This window comes from Trachemys scripta, chromosome 1, assembly GCF_013100865.1.
Source record: "Trachemys scripta elegans isolate TJP31775 chromosome 1, CAS_Tse_1.0, whole genome shotgun sequence".
Classification (NCBI taxonomy): Eukaryota; Metazoa; Chordata; order Testudines; family Emydidae; genus Trachemys; species Trachemys scripta.
In genome coordinates, this window is record NC_048298.1 from 248,106,824 (window position 1) to 248,123,920 (window position 17,097).

Genomic DNA, 17,097 nt, shown 5'->3' on the forward strand with positions numbered 1-17,097 from the left:
AAACAACCTATATTATCTATTTGGAGCTGAAGAAAGTTCCCAGCAGAGATCATCTTCTTAGATGAAAATATACAGCTGTGCTTGGGGAATAAGGCAAACACTGAACCAACAGCAGCAGGTAACTTTTGAAACAGGAAAATCAGACACACAGTGGTGTAGGAGAAGGTTCTAACTGGTGAACTAGAGCCTAAGCCCCGTATTATAATGGAGGAGGCAGAAAGCATCACCCTGCAGCAGGAGGAGGAAAAAGAGAATATCAGTGCAGAAGGGGCAAGCGCAAAGACATATCGTGGTTTTAATACAGCTGTCTCCCCACAGCAGGAAGAGAAGAGCAACTATGAGGTACAAACATTCACCATTTATTATGCAAATCATGGCTTCTTTGCAGGGGTGAAAGTGGGCCGGTACGGGCTGGTACGGCATACCGGTAAGAAGCCAGTACCAGCCTGTACACAGCCGACGTTAAAGCACTGCCGTGGCAAAGGACCATCCTTAAAGCACTGCCATGGCAGCACTTTAACCTCACTGCCCCTTCCCCCTCCCCTGGGCCACCGACGGGGGTAAGAGGGGCAGTTGCCCCAGGGCCGGTGATTTAAAAGGGCTTGGAGCTCCCGGCTGATGCCACCACTACCACAGCAGAAGCCGGAGTCCCAGGCCCTTTTAAACTGTTGATGGAGCCCCGGGCAGTGCGGGCCAGGCAGCATGGATGGACTGGCTGGTGGAGGCTGACCGGCGGAGGCTGACCCCAGCCCCACCTCTTCCGCCAGAGGCCACGCCCCTTCCGCTAGAGGCCACTCCCCTTCCGGGGGCCTAGAGCTGGGCCCCCGTACTGGTAAGTGTTTCATATTACTTTCACACCTGCTTCTTTGCCTCGCATGCTCCAGCCCTTTCTCTGTATGCCCCATGCCTTCACTTGGTCTGTTTATTCCCACATGCTGAGAGCATCTTGTTTGTGTGCTCTTGGTCAACTCTCTGCACACTCCAGGCTCTTTCTCTGCCCACTTAACCCTACATACAACAAGGTCCTCTCTATGCACACATTTCCCTGCATGCTCTGGCCCTTATCTTCACACATCTACTGCAGGTTTCTGGCCCTTATCTGCATGCTACTGCCCCTATTTTCCCTCCAGACACTTATCCTGCATGCTCTGGGCCTTCTTTTTGTACACCTATCTCATACAGTTCAAGCCATTTTATAAACTATGATATTAAAGATTAAGGAAACCTGCTGTGAGATTTTATAACACATCTGACACCAGGAAGGAAGCTTCCTCTCCAATTCAGGGCTTTAACTAGACTTCTGGTAGTATCAGTCTTTTGAATGCAGGTGATATAAGTCATCTGAAGGAACTCAAATATGAAATTGCAGAACTACTAACTGTGGTATGTAACCTATCACTTAAATCAGCTTCTGTACCAGATGACTGGAGGATAGCTAATGTGACACCAATTTTTCAAAAGGGCTTGTAGGCGTGCGGGACTCACCCCTGCAGCGCCTCCTGCTGGTCATCTCAGGAATTAGCTCTTCCAGCCTTTGGAGCGCCCTCTGCAGGCCGCTGTCCCGCCCAGGACCTGGTGCCCCTTTACCCTGGGGCTGCCCCCTAGCAATAACCCCACCATTCTTTATGGGTCTCCTCTCTCTGGGAAACCCCCAACCCTCTATCCCCACCTTGCCTCAGCCTATGGACCACTGCCAGTCACCATCTAGCCCCCTTTCACTGGGGCCGACTGCAGTCTGTATAAGCCAGTCATCATAGGCAAGGGAGGTTTTGACCTGCTGCCTTTCCCTGCAACCCAGTACCTCCAGGGGCCTTGGACCAGCCCCTGCAGCCTGGGGAATGGCCAGCAGGGAGCTCCCCAGCTCCTCTGGCCTTCCCCAGCCCTGCTTCACTCCAGTACCCTTTAGCACTCAGGCAGCTAGGTCCATCTCCCTCCTCAGCTAGAGGGAGACTCTTGGGCCTCTGGCTTACAGCCTTTTTATACAGGCCAGCTGTGGCCTGATTAGGGCGTGCCCCAGCTGCGGCCACTTCCCCAGTCAGCCCAGCTTTTCCCCTGCCATAGCCCTCTCCCAGGACTGTTTTAAGCCCTTCAGGGCAGGAGCGGTGTAACCACCCCACTACAGGGCTCCTTAAGCGATCCTGGCAATTACAGGCCGGTAAGCCTCACTTCAGTACCAGGCAAATTGGTTGAAACTATAGTAAAGAACAGAATTATCAGACAGATTGATGAACATGATTTGTTGGGGAAGAGTCAGCATGGCTTTTATAAAAGGAATCTTGCCTCACCAGTCTATTAGAATTCTTTGAGGGGGTCAACAAACATGTGAACAGGAGTGATCCAGTGGATATAGTATATTTGGACTTTCAGAAAGCCTTTGACAAGGTTCCTTTCCAAAGGCTCATAAGCAAAGTAAGGAGCTATGGGATAAGAGGGAAGGTCCTCTTGTGGATCAGTAAAAGTTAAAAGACAGGAAATAAAGGGTAGGAATAAATGGTCAGTATTCAGAATGGAGAGCGGTAAATAGTGGTTTCCCCCAGGGATCTGTAGTAGGACCAGTATTGTTGAACATGTTAATAAATGATCTGGAAAAAGAGGTAAAAAGTGAGGTGGCAAAGTTTGCAGATGATACAAAATTACTCAAAACAGTTAAGTCCAAAGCAGACTGCAAAGATTTACAAAGGGAACTCACAATACCATGTGACTGAGTAACAAACTGGCATATGAAATTCAGTGTTGATAAATGCAAAGTAATGCACTTTGGAAAACATAATCCCAACTATACATTTGTAGTGATGGGGTCTAAATTAGCTGTTTCCACTCAAGAAAGAGATCTTGGAGTCTTTGTGGATAGTTCTCTGAAAACATCTGCTCGATGTGCAGTGGCAGTCAAAAAAGCGAACAGAATGTTAGGAACTATTAGGAAAGAGATAGATAAGACAGTAAATGCCACCACTAAATCCATGGTACAATCACACGTTGAACACCGCATACAGTTCTGGTCACTCCATCTCAAAATAGATGTATGAGAAATTGAAAAAATACAGAGAAGGACAACAAAAATGGTTAGGGGTATGGAACAGCTTCCATCTGAGGAGAGATTTAAAAGACTGGGACTAGTCAGCTTGGAAAAGCGATAACCAAGGAGCGATATGATAGAGTCTATAAAATCATGACTGGTGTGAGAAAGTGAATAAGAAATTGTTATTTACCCATTCATATAACACAAGAACCAGGGGCCACCCAATGAAATTAATAGTCAGGAGGTTTAAAACAAACATAAGGAAGTACTTCTTCAGACAATGCACAACCCATGGCACTTGTTGCCAGGAGATGTTATGAAGGCCAAAAATATAAGTGGGTTTAGAAAAGAATTTGATGAGTTTGTGGAGGGTAGGTCCATCAGGCTATTAGCTGATATGTTCAGGGATGCAACCCCATGCTCTGGGTGTCCGTAAGCCTCTGACTACCGAAAGCTGGGACTGGACAAGGGATGGATCACTTGATGATTGCCCTGTTCTGTTCATTCCCATTGAAGCATATGGCATTGTCCGCTGTCAGAAGACAAGATACTGGGCTAGATGAACCATTGGTCTGGCCCAGTATGGCCATTCTTCTGTTTTTATTTACAAAGGCTTTTCCCTGTTTCCTTCAGATCTATGAGGAATCTGGTCCCCTGGCTACAGTTACTAGCCAGATCCTTGTAGCTGCGGCTGGTCTGAGAGACACAGTGAAAACCAATGCTCAGGCAGCTGCAGTAAAGTTGACCTCAGTCCTGAAAGAGCAGAGGCACAATATTAAGGAAAAGGTAAGAGGTTGGGAAAGTTAGAATTCTCTTTTCTGGATCTAGAAGATGGAATTTGCATTCTTTAAAGTCTCTGAGTTGCATTTCTCTTTACAAGTTTGAAGCCTATAGCACAGGCTCAGAATTATCTTTTTAAAAAGATAATCCAAACTTTTTCCTCAAGGACTCTGCAGTCCCCTCTTGTTCTGCTTAAAAGGTAAATGAGCAAATCCTTCCTATGTCTTTCTATGAGTATTTGTATCCTGTTTGTATAAAAGCACAGTCTACAAAACAAGAAAATGATTCTGAAATATCAGATGTCAATTGAGGTCAGCAAATTGATCATCCAAACCTTAAACAAAGCATTTTTTTAGGGAATTGAGGTAGTTTGGTTGACTATTATTTCTTTTCATTGTTTTTCATTTTCACTGCATCTTTGCATTTCCTAGATCTGGATGGGACTAGAAGCCAAAATAATGCAAGTGCCAAAATAATGCAAGAAAAACCACATTCGTGGTATTTCCAGACTCAACAAAGGCAGGAACTACCAGAAATCCTGTAAGGAACCCAATGTTCAAGCTCTCAAATCCAGTTTGGCAGACACAGAAGGTTCAGATAGTTTGAAAGAGTGTCCACATTTGGGATGCGTATCTGATACAAATATCTGAACCCTTAAAGATTCAACTTTCACTAATTATAAATGGTCAATGGGTAATCATTATGTAAATTGTCACATGAGATCAGGATTACTCAGAAGCCCAGCAATTACAATGGTGACACTTGACGAACTGGATTAGCAAATCTTCCCATACATGCCCTTTGTTTCTTTCTCTATCAGGGCCTAATCTTGCAAAATGCTTAGTGCCCTCAATTCCTATTGAAACTGATGGAAGTTGAGGGTGCACAGGATATGCTCATCACCTTGTAGCATAAGGCCTTTAGTTCTTCTGACCCCTGGAGTTGCTTTGTTTGTTATTCAGCAGGGGGATTCTGTAGCACCATGAATCAGTCCCACCCAGACACTCATCATTGCTACATTCAGGCATAAACTGGAAGGGGAATGAAACCACAGAAGAAAGTCTCTAAACCAGTTTTATTGTTTTTTACAGGTGCCAGAGATCATGGATATTATTTATTTCCACCTGCAGGCTATCCAGGAGGCCAGTGCCAGACAGGCCGCTATGGGTGCTGTGTGTTTATTAGCTGAAAAGCACACAAGAGAAGTAGTCTCAGCCCTACTGAGACTCTCACTCCCATGTGACAGGTAAAATTGCTGCACTGCTCTCTTTCATGGTTCCAAAGCTGAGTGAGGACAGAGATGGAATCTGGTCTCAATCCACTTCCCCATAGATGGAAAGATAGGAGGAACAGGATGCTGAATACAATAGAGTTAATCCCAATGACTTTTTTATATGTAAAATAGTGTTTGTAATTAAAAACAAGAAAACCAAATAGAGCAGCAGAAGTCTGATAATCCCTGTCAACTTTGATATGATGCAGACTCAGAGTGCCTTCTGCTATCAGGGTGTTCCTCCATGCCCTTTTGAAGGACAGCAATTCTTTCTACCGAAGACTACATGATCCCAGTTACTAAACATATGTCTCAGCTCCCAACTGTGCTACTCCAGAACTAAGTTCCTTCACTGACCTCCACTCATGGCCATAGCTCTGCTTACTAGCACAGAACGACTGTGAAGAGATCTGTAAATCACATATTCCTGTGTTTTCGAATCTGCAGCCATGTCAGTCAGATCTGGGAGGCCCTAGGCAAAGCCAAAAAAAGTGTCAGCCTCCGGGTGCTTGCTGAGCTCCTAGAGATGCTAAAAAGAAGACCATGCCTCAAGAAGAGTGAAACCTCTGAGTCAAGAAATAGCTTTGAGGATAATGCCTCTCTTTTGCCTCTAGCTGTAAGTAATAACCCAAATATTACCCTCCTATCCCCCAGCTTCTGAACTTGTCTATATGGCTACCTAGGAGTTATATACTTCATGGCAACCTGTGCAGGGAGCTCTCATCCCTTGGAAGATGGAGAGACCTAGAGAGCATGATATGCTGCTGGGTCTTTCTAGGACAGCTCTTGGGTGGTAGCTTTTACTGCTGCAGGAGCCTTTCCAGAACTAAGCAGCAAGGAAGGAGAAACCGAGGTTAGGGGAAATTGGTCTGCTTTGTGTTTTGGAACTGGGGTCCTTAGTGATGGATAGTACTTTTGGGTACATTTAGGGTCTCAACCTATAGTAGAGGCTGGTCAAAATCTCTCCTTTACCTCCTCATCTCCCTCCATTGCATTGGTATGGAATTTCATTGTAAACATCGGCAGAGACCCTGAGACCAGAGTGGCTGAAGACTGGGTCAGGTATTATTTGTGGAGTAACACTGGGGAAGGAAGAACCCCGAGAAAGGGTAGATTTCTTGTATTGGAATTTTGCTGGAAGGGCAGGTCAGTATTTGTTGAAAGGGGTGAAATTTAACCCAAATCTAAACTTTTGCTGACGTAGCTATGTCAGCTGGGGGTACGATGAGCAGTGAGCTCTAAACGACATAGCTGTGCGAGCAAAAGCCCCAGCATAGGTTATGTCTCTCAGGAGGGCTGCAATAAGCTGTGCTGGCAAAAGCACAGTTTTGCTGGTATGAGCTGCATCCCCATTAGGAGCTCTTTGCTGGTATCATATACTGGTATATATAGCATCAAAATGCTCCTGCTGTAGACCTGGTCCTAATTTAGGTGGAGAGCCAAAGAACCCACAGGCCAGAGAAACAGAAGAAGGGTCCATGTTACTATTGCAACAAGGTATGACCTCCTCCACCAAGAAAGAAATGTATAATATTATGCTCAGTACTGGATGTCTGAGTTTGGAGAGATATAGCTCCATGGCACAGGGAAACAAGAGAGATCCTTCATGTCCTTGCCCAGGGCCGGCTCCAGCATTTCTGCCGCCCCAAGCCAAAAAAAAAAAAAGCTGCAATCGCGATTGCGATCAGCGGCAGCAATTGGGAAAAAAAAGAAAAAAAGCCGCGATCGGCAGCAGCAGTTCAGCAGCAGGTCCTTCGCTCCTAGAGGGAGCGAGGGACCTGCCGCCCCCGAATTGCCGCAGGTGCCGCCCCTCTCCCTTGGCCGCCCCAAGCACCTGCCTGTTAAGCTGGTGCCTGGAGCCGGCCCTGTCCTTGCCAAAGCCATGACAGCTTCCTCATCTTTTCCTGCTTTGCCTCTCTCCTCACCCAAGACATTAACCTTCTTACAGGAGCACGGAACATGAGTACTTTTGTAGGTCATGACATCAGCTACTCATTCAACGAGGGGTTGACTGTGAAGCAGACTGAGGGCTTGGCTACACTTGCAAGTTAGAGTGCATTAAATCAGCCCCGGGTGCCCTAACTCCTGAAGTGTCCACACTGGCAAGGCACTTAGAGCGCCTGGACTCTGCACCTGGAGCACTCCTGGTAATCTACCTCCACAAGAAGCATAAAGCTTTCTGCACCCCAGCAGAAATGCCCGGGTGTAAGTGTGGACGACGTATTGCATTACTGCACTGCGATTGGCCTCCGGAAACATCCCATAATCCCCTGAAATCAAGTGGCCATTCTTGTCATTGTTTTGAACTCGGTTGCAGGCATACAGGTATTCCCTTTCAAAGCTCCGTTTCTGACAACCGGCATGCTTATCTGCTCTGGGACAAAGGGTACGTCTACACTTACTTCCTGGTTCGTCAGCAGGCAATCGATCTTCTGGGATCGATCCCGGAAGTGCTCGCCGTCGACGCCAGTACTCCAGCTCGGCGAGAGGAGTACGCGGCATCGACGGGGGAGCCTGCCTGCTGCGTCTGGACCCGCAGTAAGTTCGGACTAAGGTACTTCGAATTCAGCTACGTTATTAACGTAGCTGAATTTGCGTACCTTAGTCTGAAGTGGGGGGTTAGTGTGGACCAGGCCAAAACAACCATTATTGTGGAATGCTGTTGTTGTGAGTGTGTGTGAAAGAGGGAGGCAGGGGGAGGGAGGTCTGCTGCTGTCTGAACTTACAGCATTCCACAATANGAGATGAAGCAGGAGAGATTCTGTTTCCAGACATTCTAATACTTTCCTTGTTATCTGCATTTAAAAAAACATACATGGATTAACCTCCTCCCACCCCATCCTCCAAAGAACATTCATTAAATATTGATACTGTTTCTTTTGCATTAATTAAAGCCTCTTATCTCAGACCCATCAGGGAGCATTATTCTAAGAGATTGCTCTGACAGAAATATTCTTCCAGGGGATAGGCCTGACTGGGGAATTGTCTTCTAAGCAGGATGTCCTAAACACTCTCCTCAGAATTTCCCTATGTAGATCATCCCATAGGAGAGTTTCTAAATCAGAAAAAAGAAGAACAGGAGTACTTGTGGCACCTTAGAGACTAACAAATTTATTAGAGCATAAGCTTTCGTGGACTACAGCCCACGCATCCGAAGAAGTGGGCTGTAGTCCACGAAAGCTTATGCTCTAATAAATTTGTTAGTCTCTAAGGTGCCACAAGTACTCCTGTTCTTCTTTTTTCTGATTTAGAAACTCTCCTATGGGATGATCTACATAGGGAAATTCTGAGGAGAGTGTTTAGGACATCCTGCTTAGAAGACAATTCCCCAGTCAGGCCTATCCCCTGGAAGAATATTTCTGTCAGAGCAATCTCTTAGAATAATGCTCCCTGATGGGTCTGAGATAAGAGGCTTTAATTAATGCAAAAGAAACAGTATCAATATTTAATGAATGTTCTTTGGAGGATGGGGTGGGAGGAGGTTAATCCATGTATGTTTTTTTTAAATGCAGATAACAAGGAAAGTATTAGAATGTCTGGAAACAGAATCTCTCCTGCTTCATCTCTTCTGTTTGTTCTAATTTTGATACCTGTACCCACTGCCTTCTCTGCTTATTTATTTGCGTAAAAGGCCTTATGCACTGGGTGCCAACAATTAATTAACAAACATGAAAAAGCCATAAGATGCTGCATTAAAAGAACTGAAATGAAAAAAGAAATGTTTCTAACATAGTGTAACAGGCCAGGGATAATCTAGGGAGGTGAACTCTGTGTAACACTCAGCCTATCTTGCTTCACTGGGTTTCCAGTAAATACTGGGGCTTTCTTCCGACTGTGGTTTTTGGAGTTTCTTACTCCTTTGAATTTCATTTGGGGTTTTCGTTTGAGATGAACCAAAACCCCAAAAGAACATTCAGCAGGAATGTTTGTGTTTTTTCTTGGCTAGGGTAAAAAAAATGCAAAAAGACAGTTTGCCTCCAAAAGATAAATTCATCCTAAGCATTCCTTTCCTTAGCTTAATTAGTGTGGGGACAAGATGATCCCCAGCAGATGCATGCTATGAAACAGAGGAGAAGTGGGGCTACCAGCTGGACTTCCCTGACTCAGAAAGGCAGATACTTAGGGATTCAAGTTTGGATGTATTCAAAGTAAACCTCAAAGGGCTCAAATCCCACTGAGGTTTAGTATGGTGATGCTCATAGGTTTGATATCTTGGCTGTACATCATGGCTACAAATGTAACAAACATGCTAAAACAGGGATCGGCAACCTCTGGCATGCAGCTCGCCAGGGTAAGTTTGTTTACCTGCCATCTCCGCAGGTTTGGCTGATCGCGGCTCCAACTGGCTGCGGTTTGCCATCCCAGGCCAATGGGGGCTGTGGGAAGCGGCGTGGGCCAAGGGATGTGCTGGCCATAGCTTCCCGCTGCCCCCATTGTCCTGGAGCGGTGAACCGCAGCCAGTGGGAGCCGCGATCCTGCAGAGGCGGCAGGTAAACAAACTGGCCCGGCTCACCAGGGTGAGCTGCATGCCAGAGGTTGCCGACCCATGTGCTAAAATGTAAACATCAGTGTTAGCTATGCTGCACACATATGTCATTTGAAGGCATAGACCCCAGGAATTTTGGCTCCAAAAACACAGGACTGTCCTACTGGAACCAAATAAAGTCTCCATTAGCCATATTTCTTGACCAGTCCAGCCACTCCCTTGTAGGGTGACATATACTGGTAACCATTTGAATAAGTCTATGAGATGGCAGTCACATAATTCTCACTCTATCCAGTACAATATACCATGTGGTGAAAAAGGGGTTCTGATGGCTTAATTACATTAGTTTATTAACTTAGCATTTTAGCCATAGGCCATTGCACATAATACAATCAATAAATAAAAATTTTAAACTGACACAACCCCTAAAAACAGATATAAATTTTAAATACAAAAATTAAAAACACAAGTTTAGCCCTTCAATTGCTTTGTATAACAAAATCTATGTCTTGGTGTGTCTCCAAATATCACTCATCTATCACTCTCTTGTCCGGAATTTAGCTGTGCAGTGGAGACTCTGAAAGCTGTGATTAAAAGAGAAAAATCCTCTTTGATGCAATCTTTGAGTCTGGGAGGAGGCTGGGACCTTTTATCCATGCCAGAGACTTACCTGGAAGGAGTTCTTCTTCTGGCTAGGTAAGTGATTGGAGCGTTGAGTTCATCTGGCTCTTCTGGCCAACGTGGTTTCTGTCTGGAGTATCCTCTAGTGCTTGGCTTATTTACTCTCTCTCCCCCAATAGTAAAAGTTTTGGTATGTGTTCTACAGAGCCATTGTAAAACACCACCGGAGCCTAGATTTTGCTGTGTTTACCAGGGTGTGCCCTCTCCTGCACCATGGGGATGACAAGCAGAAGCTGACCGCAATGGCCTTGTTCACAGAGGTAAGACTCTTATATGCTGTAAATGTTTGGGATTCTTGGGAACTGCTCACTCTCAGGCTAGCTCAGTGAGGTAATGGGTCATTTGCATCGACGTTTCAGCTGACCCATGGGTAGAATCTCTCCATTGCCCTGCACCTTATATCGTAATTTATACCAGTGCAAAGTGGGCATAAAACATTGCTGTTCTGATTTGGTGTGATTTAAATCTACTTTGCTCTGGCCTAAAATGACCACATAAGGTGCATGGCAACAGAGAATCAAGTCCAGGAAATTTTATATCTGATATGACCCATAGAAAAATCTTTCTATTTGCCTGTCAGCTACTTATTATGTGTTCTGCCTCTTTAGCTTCTCTCTACTGAGTCCACATATCTGACATTAAAAAAGCAATATATTCTGGGCCACCTGAAGAACTGGCACATTGATCCAAGTCCTACTGTCCGTTGGTTTGGTCTTCTTGGACTTGGAAATGTTGCACTTCACCTGCAGAAGGTGAGTGATGATTGTTTATACATGAAATCAAACTCTAGAGGACTGTCAAGGATATTTAAACCTACCATGAAAGCAATTAAACAAACCACACCTCTACCAAAGTAGAATAAGAAGTGCTGGAGGGAGTCAGGACTCAGTGAGAGATACCTGGTACAGCCACAGAATCTGCCCATGAATCTTCAAGGAGAAAAATAACTGTTCCTCACTGTCTCTAATACCTTCTGCCTCAGCTACAGGGGGATGAGCACCTTTGTTGTGTATCTGGGTATCTTCCTTTCCATCCATCTTAGAAGAAATGGCTATGGGATTGTGAGATTGTTATTATACTTCTAGGGATGTGAGCAACAAATTTCCATTTCTTGCAGCAGAAAGAAGTCAAAGCCCTGCTTACTGATATCCTGGAGTCTTTTAATGACCCTGAGGAGAAGGTAATTCTGATGGCTTTTGAAGCTGCTACCAAAATTGTCACCCGCCACAAGCACAAGGGCCATCTTGGCACAGAATTTGTGAAAACTGCCAGACAGCTTCACCCATTCCTGGCTGACGTAAGGCACAATGGTGGGGGAGACTGTTGAAGTGAGTGTGGTTAAACTTTTGCGGGAGGTGGGGGGGAGGGGTGATGAAGCTTGTGTGTACATGTCAAATAAAAATAGAAGCCAAATCTTACTCTATAGCAAACATTGTTGCTACTCTTGTCTGTTACTGTATTGGTTGCAACTGAACACTCCTGTTTTCAGGTCCTGTTAGGTAAGAATAATTTCTGATGGAAAAAAGAGATTTGCTCCCATAAGGATTGGAGACAAAGACTAACTACGGACAGGCTAAAATCCTATCTGATTGGATTCAAGCAATATAAAAGGCCTGAGTCTGCATTCTCACTGGTGCAAATGAGGAGTAATCCACTGAAGCTAATGGAGTTACACCAGCATGAAATCTGTGTGAGGGCAAAATCAAGCCCAGAGTGTATAAGCAATAATACACTACAGGGTGTGCTATTATTGTCATACACAAATCACAGACAACAAAATAAAAGGCATGCTGTGCAGATCTGGTGTTTATATATATACACAGAGACACACAAATCCAGTGTATTACTTGATAGGGTGTGCAGATGCCTAAGCCAAAAGTGGTGCATCTCCTGCATGCATCTGTCACTGATACTGCACACGCTGGAGATATTACCATTGCCTTAATTCAGTAACATTTAGCACTTACAGGGTACAGAGCTTTTCATCTTGAAAGTGCTTTACAAACTTTAACTAATTAAGCTTCACAGAAGCCCTGTGCAGTAGGTAAATGTTGTTATCCTCATTTGTGTAGATGGGAAAACCAGGACTCAGATGTTCAATGACTTGCACAACCAAGGTCACACTATGAGTTACAAAAACCTCAAAGTATAAGTGACCAAACCCCAGGAGAGGGAAAGTGAAGAACACTTTAAACTAGAATCTTATGCCTCTCTTATTTGACTGTATTTTGGGGCCTAAATACTACGAGCTGTACTCATACACACATGGAATAGAAACAAATGGGAGTTCTTGGCTCTGGCTTTAGTACTCCTTTGATCATTCCTTTCTTTAACCCATTTAATCAATAGAAATGTTTGACAGAGTCTGGCTTTTGGTAAGTTAAAAAAACAATTTTCTCTCCATGGTTTGCATTATGCTGTGATCACTCAGTAAATTGCATGGAAATGCCCTTTGTTGAGGTTCTTTCCTTTGTCATTCACAGGAGAGGCACAAAATATGCTGTGCTGCAACTGAGCTTTTTGGGGATCTGCTCAGGGCCCTGAATAGGAAAGATAAATCCCTCATGCAGGAGCAGGTCCTCAGCAGTATGGTCCCACTGCTCCTGAATCTGCAGCAACAGCATCCTGATGTGATCAAGGTAAATGCCACTGCCCTAAGTTCCACAGCACAGCACTACAAGCCTGATCTTCAGACTTTCCTGCTAAACTCCCAAGGCTGCATCATCTTACCTTTTTCATGCTAGTATCCCAAAACTCCTGGTTTTCATGCGATCATACATTCTGTGCAGGTCGTTAGTGAAGTGGAGATTAAGAATTTATTCCATTACCAGGAAGAGGGATATGAATGGCTCAGACAACTATATGGCCCCTAACAGACTACTTCCCTATGATCGCTATGAACAAAAGTATGTTAAAGGCCAGGGGGAACAATATGGCCTACTGAGCCCTCTCTTTAATATTCATTTCAACTGGATTTCCATTCTCAGTTGTAACCTATTTGATAATATTATTGGTACTCCTCTCTGTTAACTCTGGAAACCCTTCTTGTTTCATCTTTTGTAGAGCTGTACAGACACCTTACAGGAGTGTAAAGTCTTCTTGGGATGGACCTTAAATGACAACCAGGAGTCCTGGGACACTATCTGTGAGCATCTTGTAAGAGAACTCTGGGATTTCCTTCATTCTGCATGTTGCTTTTTCAGTGGTGTGGGAGGAAAAGAAGGGTAACAAAAATAAGCTTAATTTTTAAATTGTGAGGGACTTCCATCTCCTCCAGTACATCACCTGACGTGGCTCATGAAGTTCAACACCATCGCCATCTGGTATTTCTACTCTTTGGGGGTAATCCAGTCAATGACTCTAGATACTTAAAACATTTTGTTTGGAAAGGATTGTTTGTTGATAGGCATTAGGCATAGGCTTGTGGAATATAGGCACTAAAGGGATGTTCGTTCCTCACTAATCTGAGATTCTTCTTTGTTTTTTTCCAGATCGAGCAATACCCAGGAAGACTATTGATCTTCTTACATCAGGCCCAAGAGTATCTCAGAAGCCCATGGACTTCTTCAGGAAGAGCTGCCGGCATATTCATAGGTAAACACTAAGTTATTTGATCTCCTTCAGCTTCCATCACCACCCTTAACAAGTTCAGGACTGTTTCCTACAGCAGCAAGAGCTAATCCCTTAGTTCCAAGAGTCTTGATTTCCATCACCTGAAGGACTTAACACTAGAGTTTACGCAAAAATAGAGGAAACGCATTAGAGCCTTAACATCTCTTGTTCGTCCCACTACACTACCCCTAAACCACTTTCCAGACATCCAGCTCATTATCTAGGAGTTTGGTGGCAGAACAAAATATTAGACATTTCACTGGAGGATATGAAATGTTATGTGACATTAATTGCTTTTATTTACCTCTAGACTTCATAATCCAGCATATGGAATACAGCCTAGTGGAAAAAGAAGCCATAGATTTATTGCAGTGTGGTAAGTAATGACTTCCAGTTTAAAACCAAGTGTGTTTCCTTGGCATTGACACACAGACATCTACATATCTCTGTCTGTGATTGCACATGTCCATCCTTCACTTCAATCGTGGTATCTTCATGTCAACCTTGTGTGACAATTGCAAGCTGAGAACCAGCAACCAGTTACGATTTCCTGATTCTCTGCCCCAGCGCAGGTCAAAGCAACCTCCTTTACCTTGCACTATCTCTTGGAGAGGGTTGGCAGTTAGCACAAGTTAGAGGCACACTTGGCCTGCTCTAACTGAATCAGGGTAGAGAATCAGGGTGCCGTTGCTGGTTCTCATCTCCCCACCACACCCTCCCTTGGACTGCTCTGGGTAGCTGTTTGCTAGGCACTCCCCTAGACTCAGACAGCGTGAGTAGAGCACTTATCCTTCTATCCCTGGGGCGCTAAATGCTCAGCAGGGAAGCAGGCAAAAAAAAAAAATAAGAAAAACCACCCAGAGTTACTCCCTCCAATCCACTGGGTGAGCTGCTGAGTTCCTTGGGCTGCAGCTGGGGTGGTTGGAGGCAAATGAGGAGGTGGTACCCCCTACCTACTCTCCCCTATTTCAGGCATATTCATTTAAAAACCACAGGATGCAGTTCAGATAACATTTACATTCATAATCAAATACAAGTTTTCTTCTTAAAATAGTAACCTTCAAGGGCCACAGTTTAGAGGCTTGAGGTTTATAAGTGGCCCTTGGGTTACAGGTTGGACTACCATGGCATAGATAACTTAATCATAGACTTTTTGTAGCATTTATGTATATGATTCCATCAATCATTATCATCTATTCCAGACAAGCCTCTGGAGCCTCTCCCCCTCCCTCACCCATGGAGTAGTAACATGACATTTAGAAAGAGATCAGGCTTTCAAAGTTCACACAAGATGAGATGAGAGCAGACTGCGCTCAATGAAAGTCCCTTAAGAATAAGGTTAGACAGAGCTCTCCAAGTAACATGTGACAGTGGGGGTGGAGAGGCTTCTGGGATGCGTGAGTGATCATGCAGGAGTCCCCATGGTAGCTGGGACTGGTGACAGTGAGAAGATCCAGGTCATTTCTGTCTTTATGCGGCAGTTCTGCCCTGCCCTTTGCTCTTTGGTTCAGCTTTCATGTCTTTACCGTTAGAATCAGAGCTATCAATCCAGCCAGTTGCCAGTATCACCACTGAGGAGATGGAGCGAGTACGCAGGCCTTACCCAGCACCATATGCCATGGCCTGCTGCTTCCTGTGGTAAGCTTTGCCTCATTTTGTCTAATAGAAACATGCAAAAATGAGCAATGACCTCCATTATTGTCACAGTGCTGGTGTAATGGATCCAGGACAACTTAATATTCATAATCTTTATCAAATTCAGGTCCTTCTCCAAAAGCACAAGCCCTATCTTCTGAACTAAAGGAGACTCTCCATTAGCTGTGACAATATTTGTGCTTATATGTAGAGCTGGACCCACAACTAGGAAAACACATCTCAAGCAATGCTGCTTTGTTGAAATTTCCACCCCAAAATTTACAAACCCAAGAGGCTCAGAAAGTTTAGAGGAGGTGTTGGAAAGGCTCTAACTCAAACCACTGAACTTTTTGAAGTTTCTGAATTTCTAATATAAAGTGTCATAATGCCAAAGCTTAAAATCAGAGAACTAAGGAATAGTCAGAAGCCCTACAAGTAAAATTGTGAAATATAACTAAATAGGGCTTAGATCCAGTGCCCATTGAAATCAGTGGCAAAGCTCCAATTGATTACAAGATATCATATACTGTGTGCAGTTTTGTATCTCTGAATCTAGAGGGATGCAGCTCATTGAGGAACCCAGGTGGGGTTTTCTCAGATGTTTAAAGGAATCTATCACGTCCCTTCTGAAACCCTGGCAACTTCTCCAATTCTCCACTGCAGATCCTGTATTCCAAACCAACATCTTTTGAAAAAAAGAGCACTGGGTGAGTCACCTTTAGAATAATGGCATCTCCTGTGGAGTCACAGAGGAGTCTCTATAGGATACAAGGAGCAGATGGGGGGTGCCAACTAGGATATTGGGAACATGGGAAGGGGAGGATTCAGGAGGTACCTGGGATATACTGGATTTAGGTCACAGTCAGAAAAAGATAGAGACTAGAGCTGTCTGGAGGCTTACAATTTTGTTTCATGAAGACTTCAAGGTTTCAAAATTTGTTTTCATTCTGAATTGGAATGAAAACCAAACTTTTTGAAAGTTTTCACGAAACAGAATGTTGTTGAAATGCCCATTTTCAGATGGAAAAGTGAGGTTTGCTGTTTGGGTCCTCCTACGCCTAACTGACCAGAGAGTCCACCTCAGAAATCTTTCCATTAAATAGGTCATCAAAATCAAGACATCTCTACAAAAAGTTGCGGTTTCAACAAAAACTGCATTTTCTGACCCAAAAAAAGTTGTGTTAAAAATGTTATGGCCAATTCTTGTGGAGACTTTTTCTGTGGGAAATTGTTGATTTTTTTGTGCTGTGTTTCTAACTGGACTTTGATCTATGTTTCAGTTCTTGTGGATTTGCTATTTGATCCTGAGGCCTCTGTCCATACCATGATCACCATCCACCTCAAGATGGAGCAGGAATCAGTAACGTGTGCAATTATCAGTGAAAATTATCTTCTCCTTCTTCCTAGAACTTTATTTGATAATAGTAGCATCCAGCAATTAACAATGCAGTCAACTATTGCCAGCATTCTTCTGTTAGATCATCACGTCAGAGATATTGCCTTGTTTGTTTGTTCTTTGGGGTTGTTTTTCTGTAAAAGTTGGACAATTCAACCAAGAATGTTCACTGATGTTTGTGATGGGATGTATCAAACCCACGCTGGGTCAGAAGG

The 17,097-nt window shown here is 44.2% G+C and overlaps 1 protein-coding gene across 1 annotated transcript; it reads left to right on the forward strand.

Annotated features, from left to right (window-relative positions):
- Nucleotides 1-204: 204 nt before the first annotated feature.
- Nucleotides 205-16,788, forward strand: LOC117879882 (maestro heat-like repeat-containing protein family member 6). Its single transcript, XM_034775431.1, has 15 exons — nt 205-342; nt 3,653-3,805; nt 4,891-5,045; nt 5,520-5,688; nt 7,390-7,397; nt 10,120-10,254; nt 10,385-10,499; nt 10,848-10,991; nt 11,357-11,536; nt 12,723-12,878; nt 13,303-13,395; nt 13,731-13,833; nt 14,162-14,227; nt 15,408-15,489; nt 16,767-16,788. Exons 1-15 carry the CDS (start codon nt 205-207, stop codon nt 16,786-16,788), a joined length of 1,719 nt encoding a protein of 572 aa, XP_034631322.1.
- The last annotated feature ends 309 nt before the right edge of the window (nt 16,789-17,097 follow it).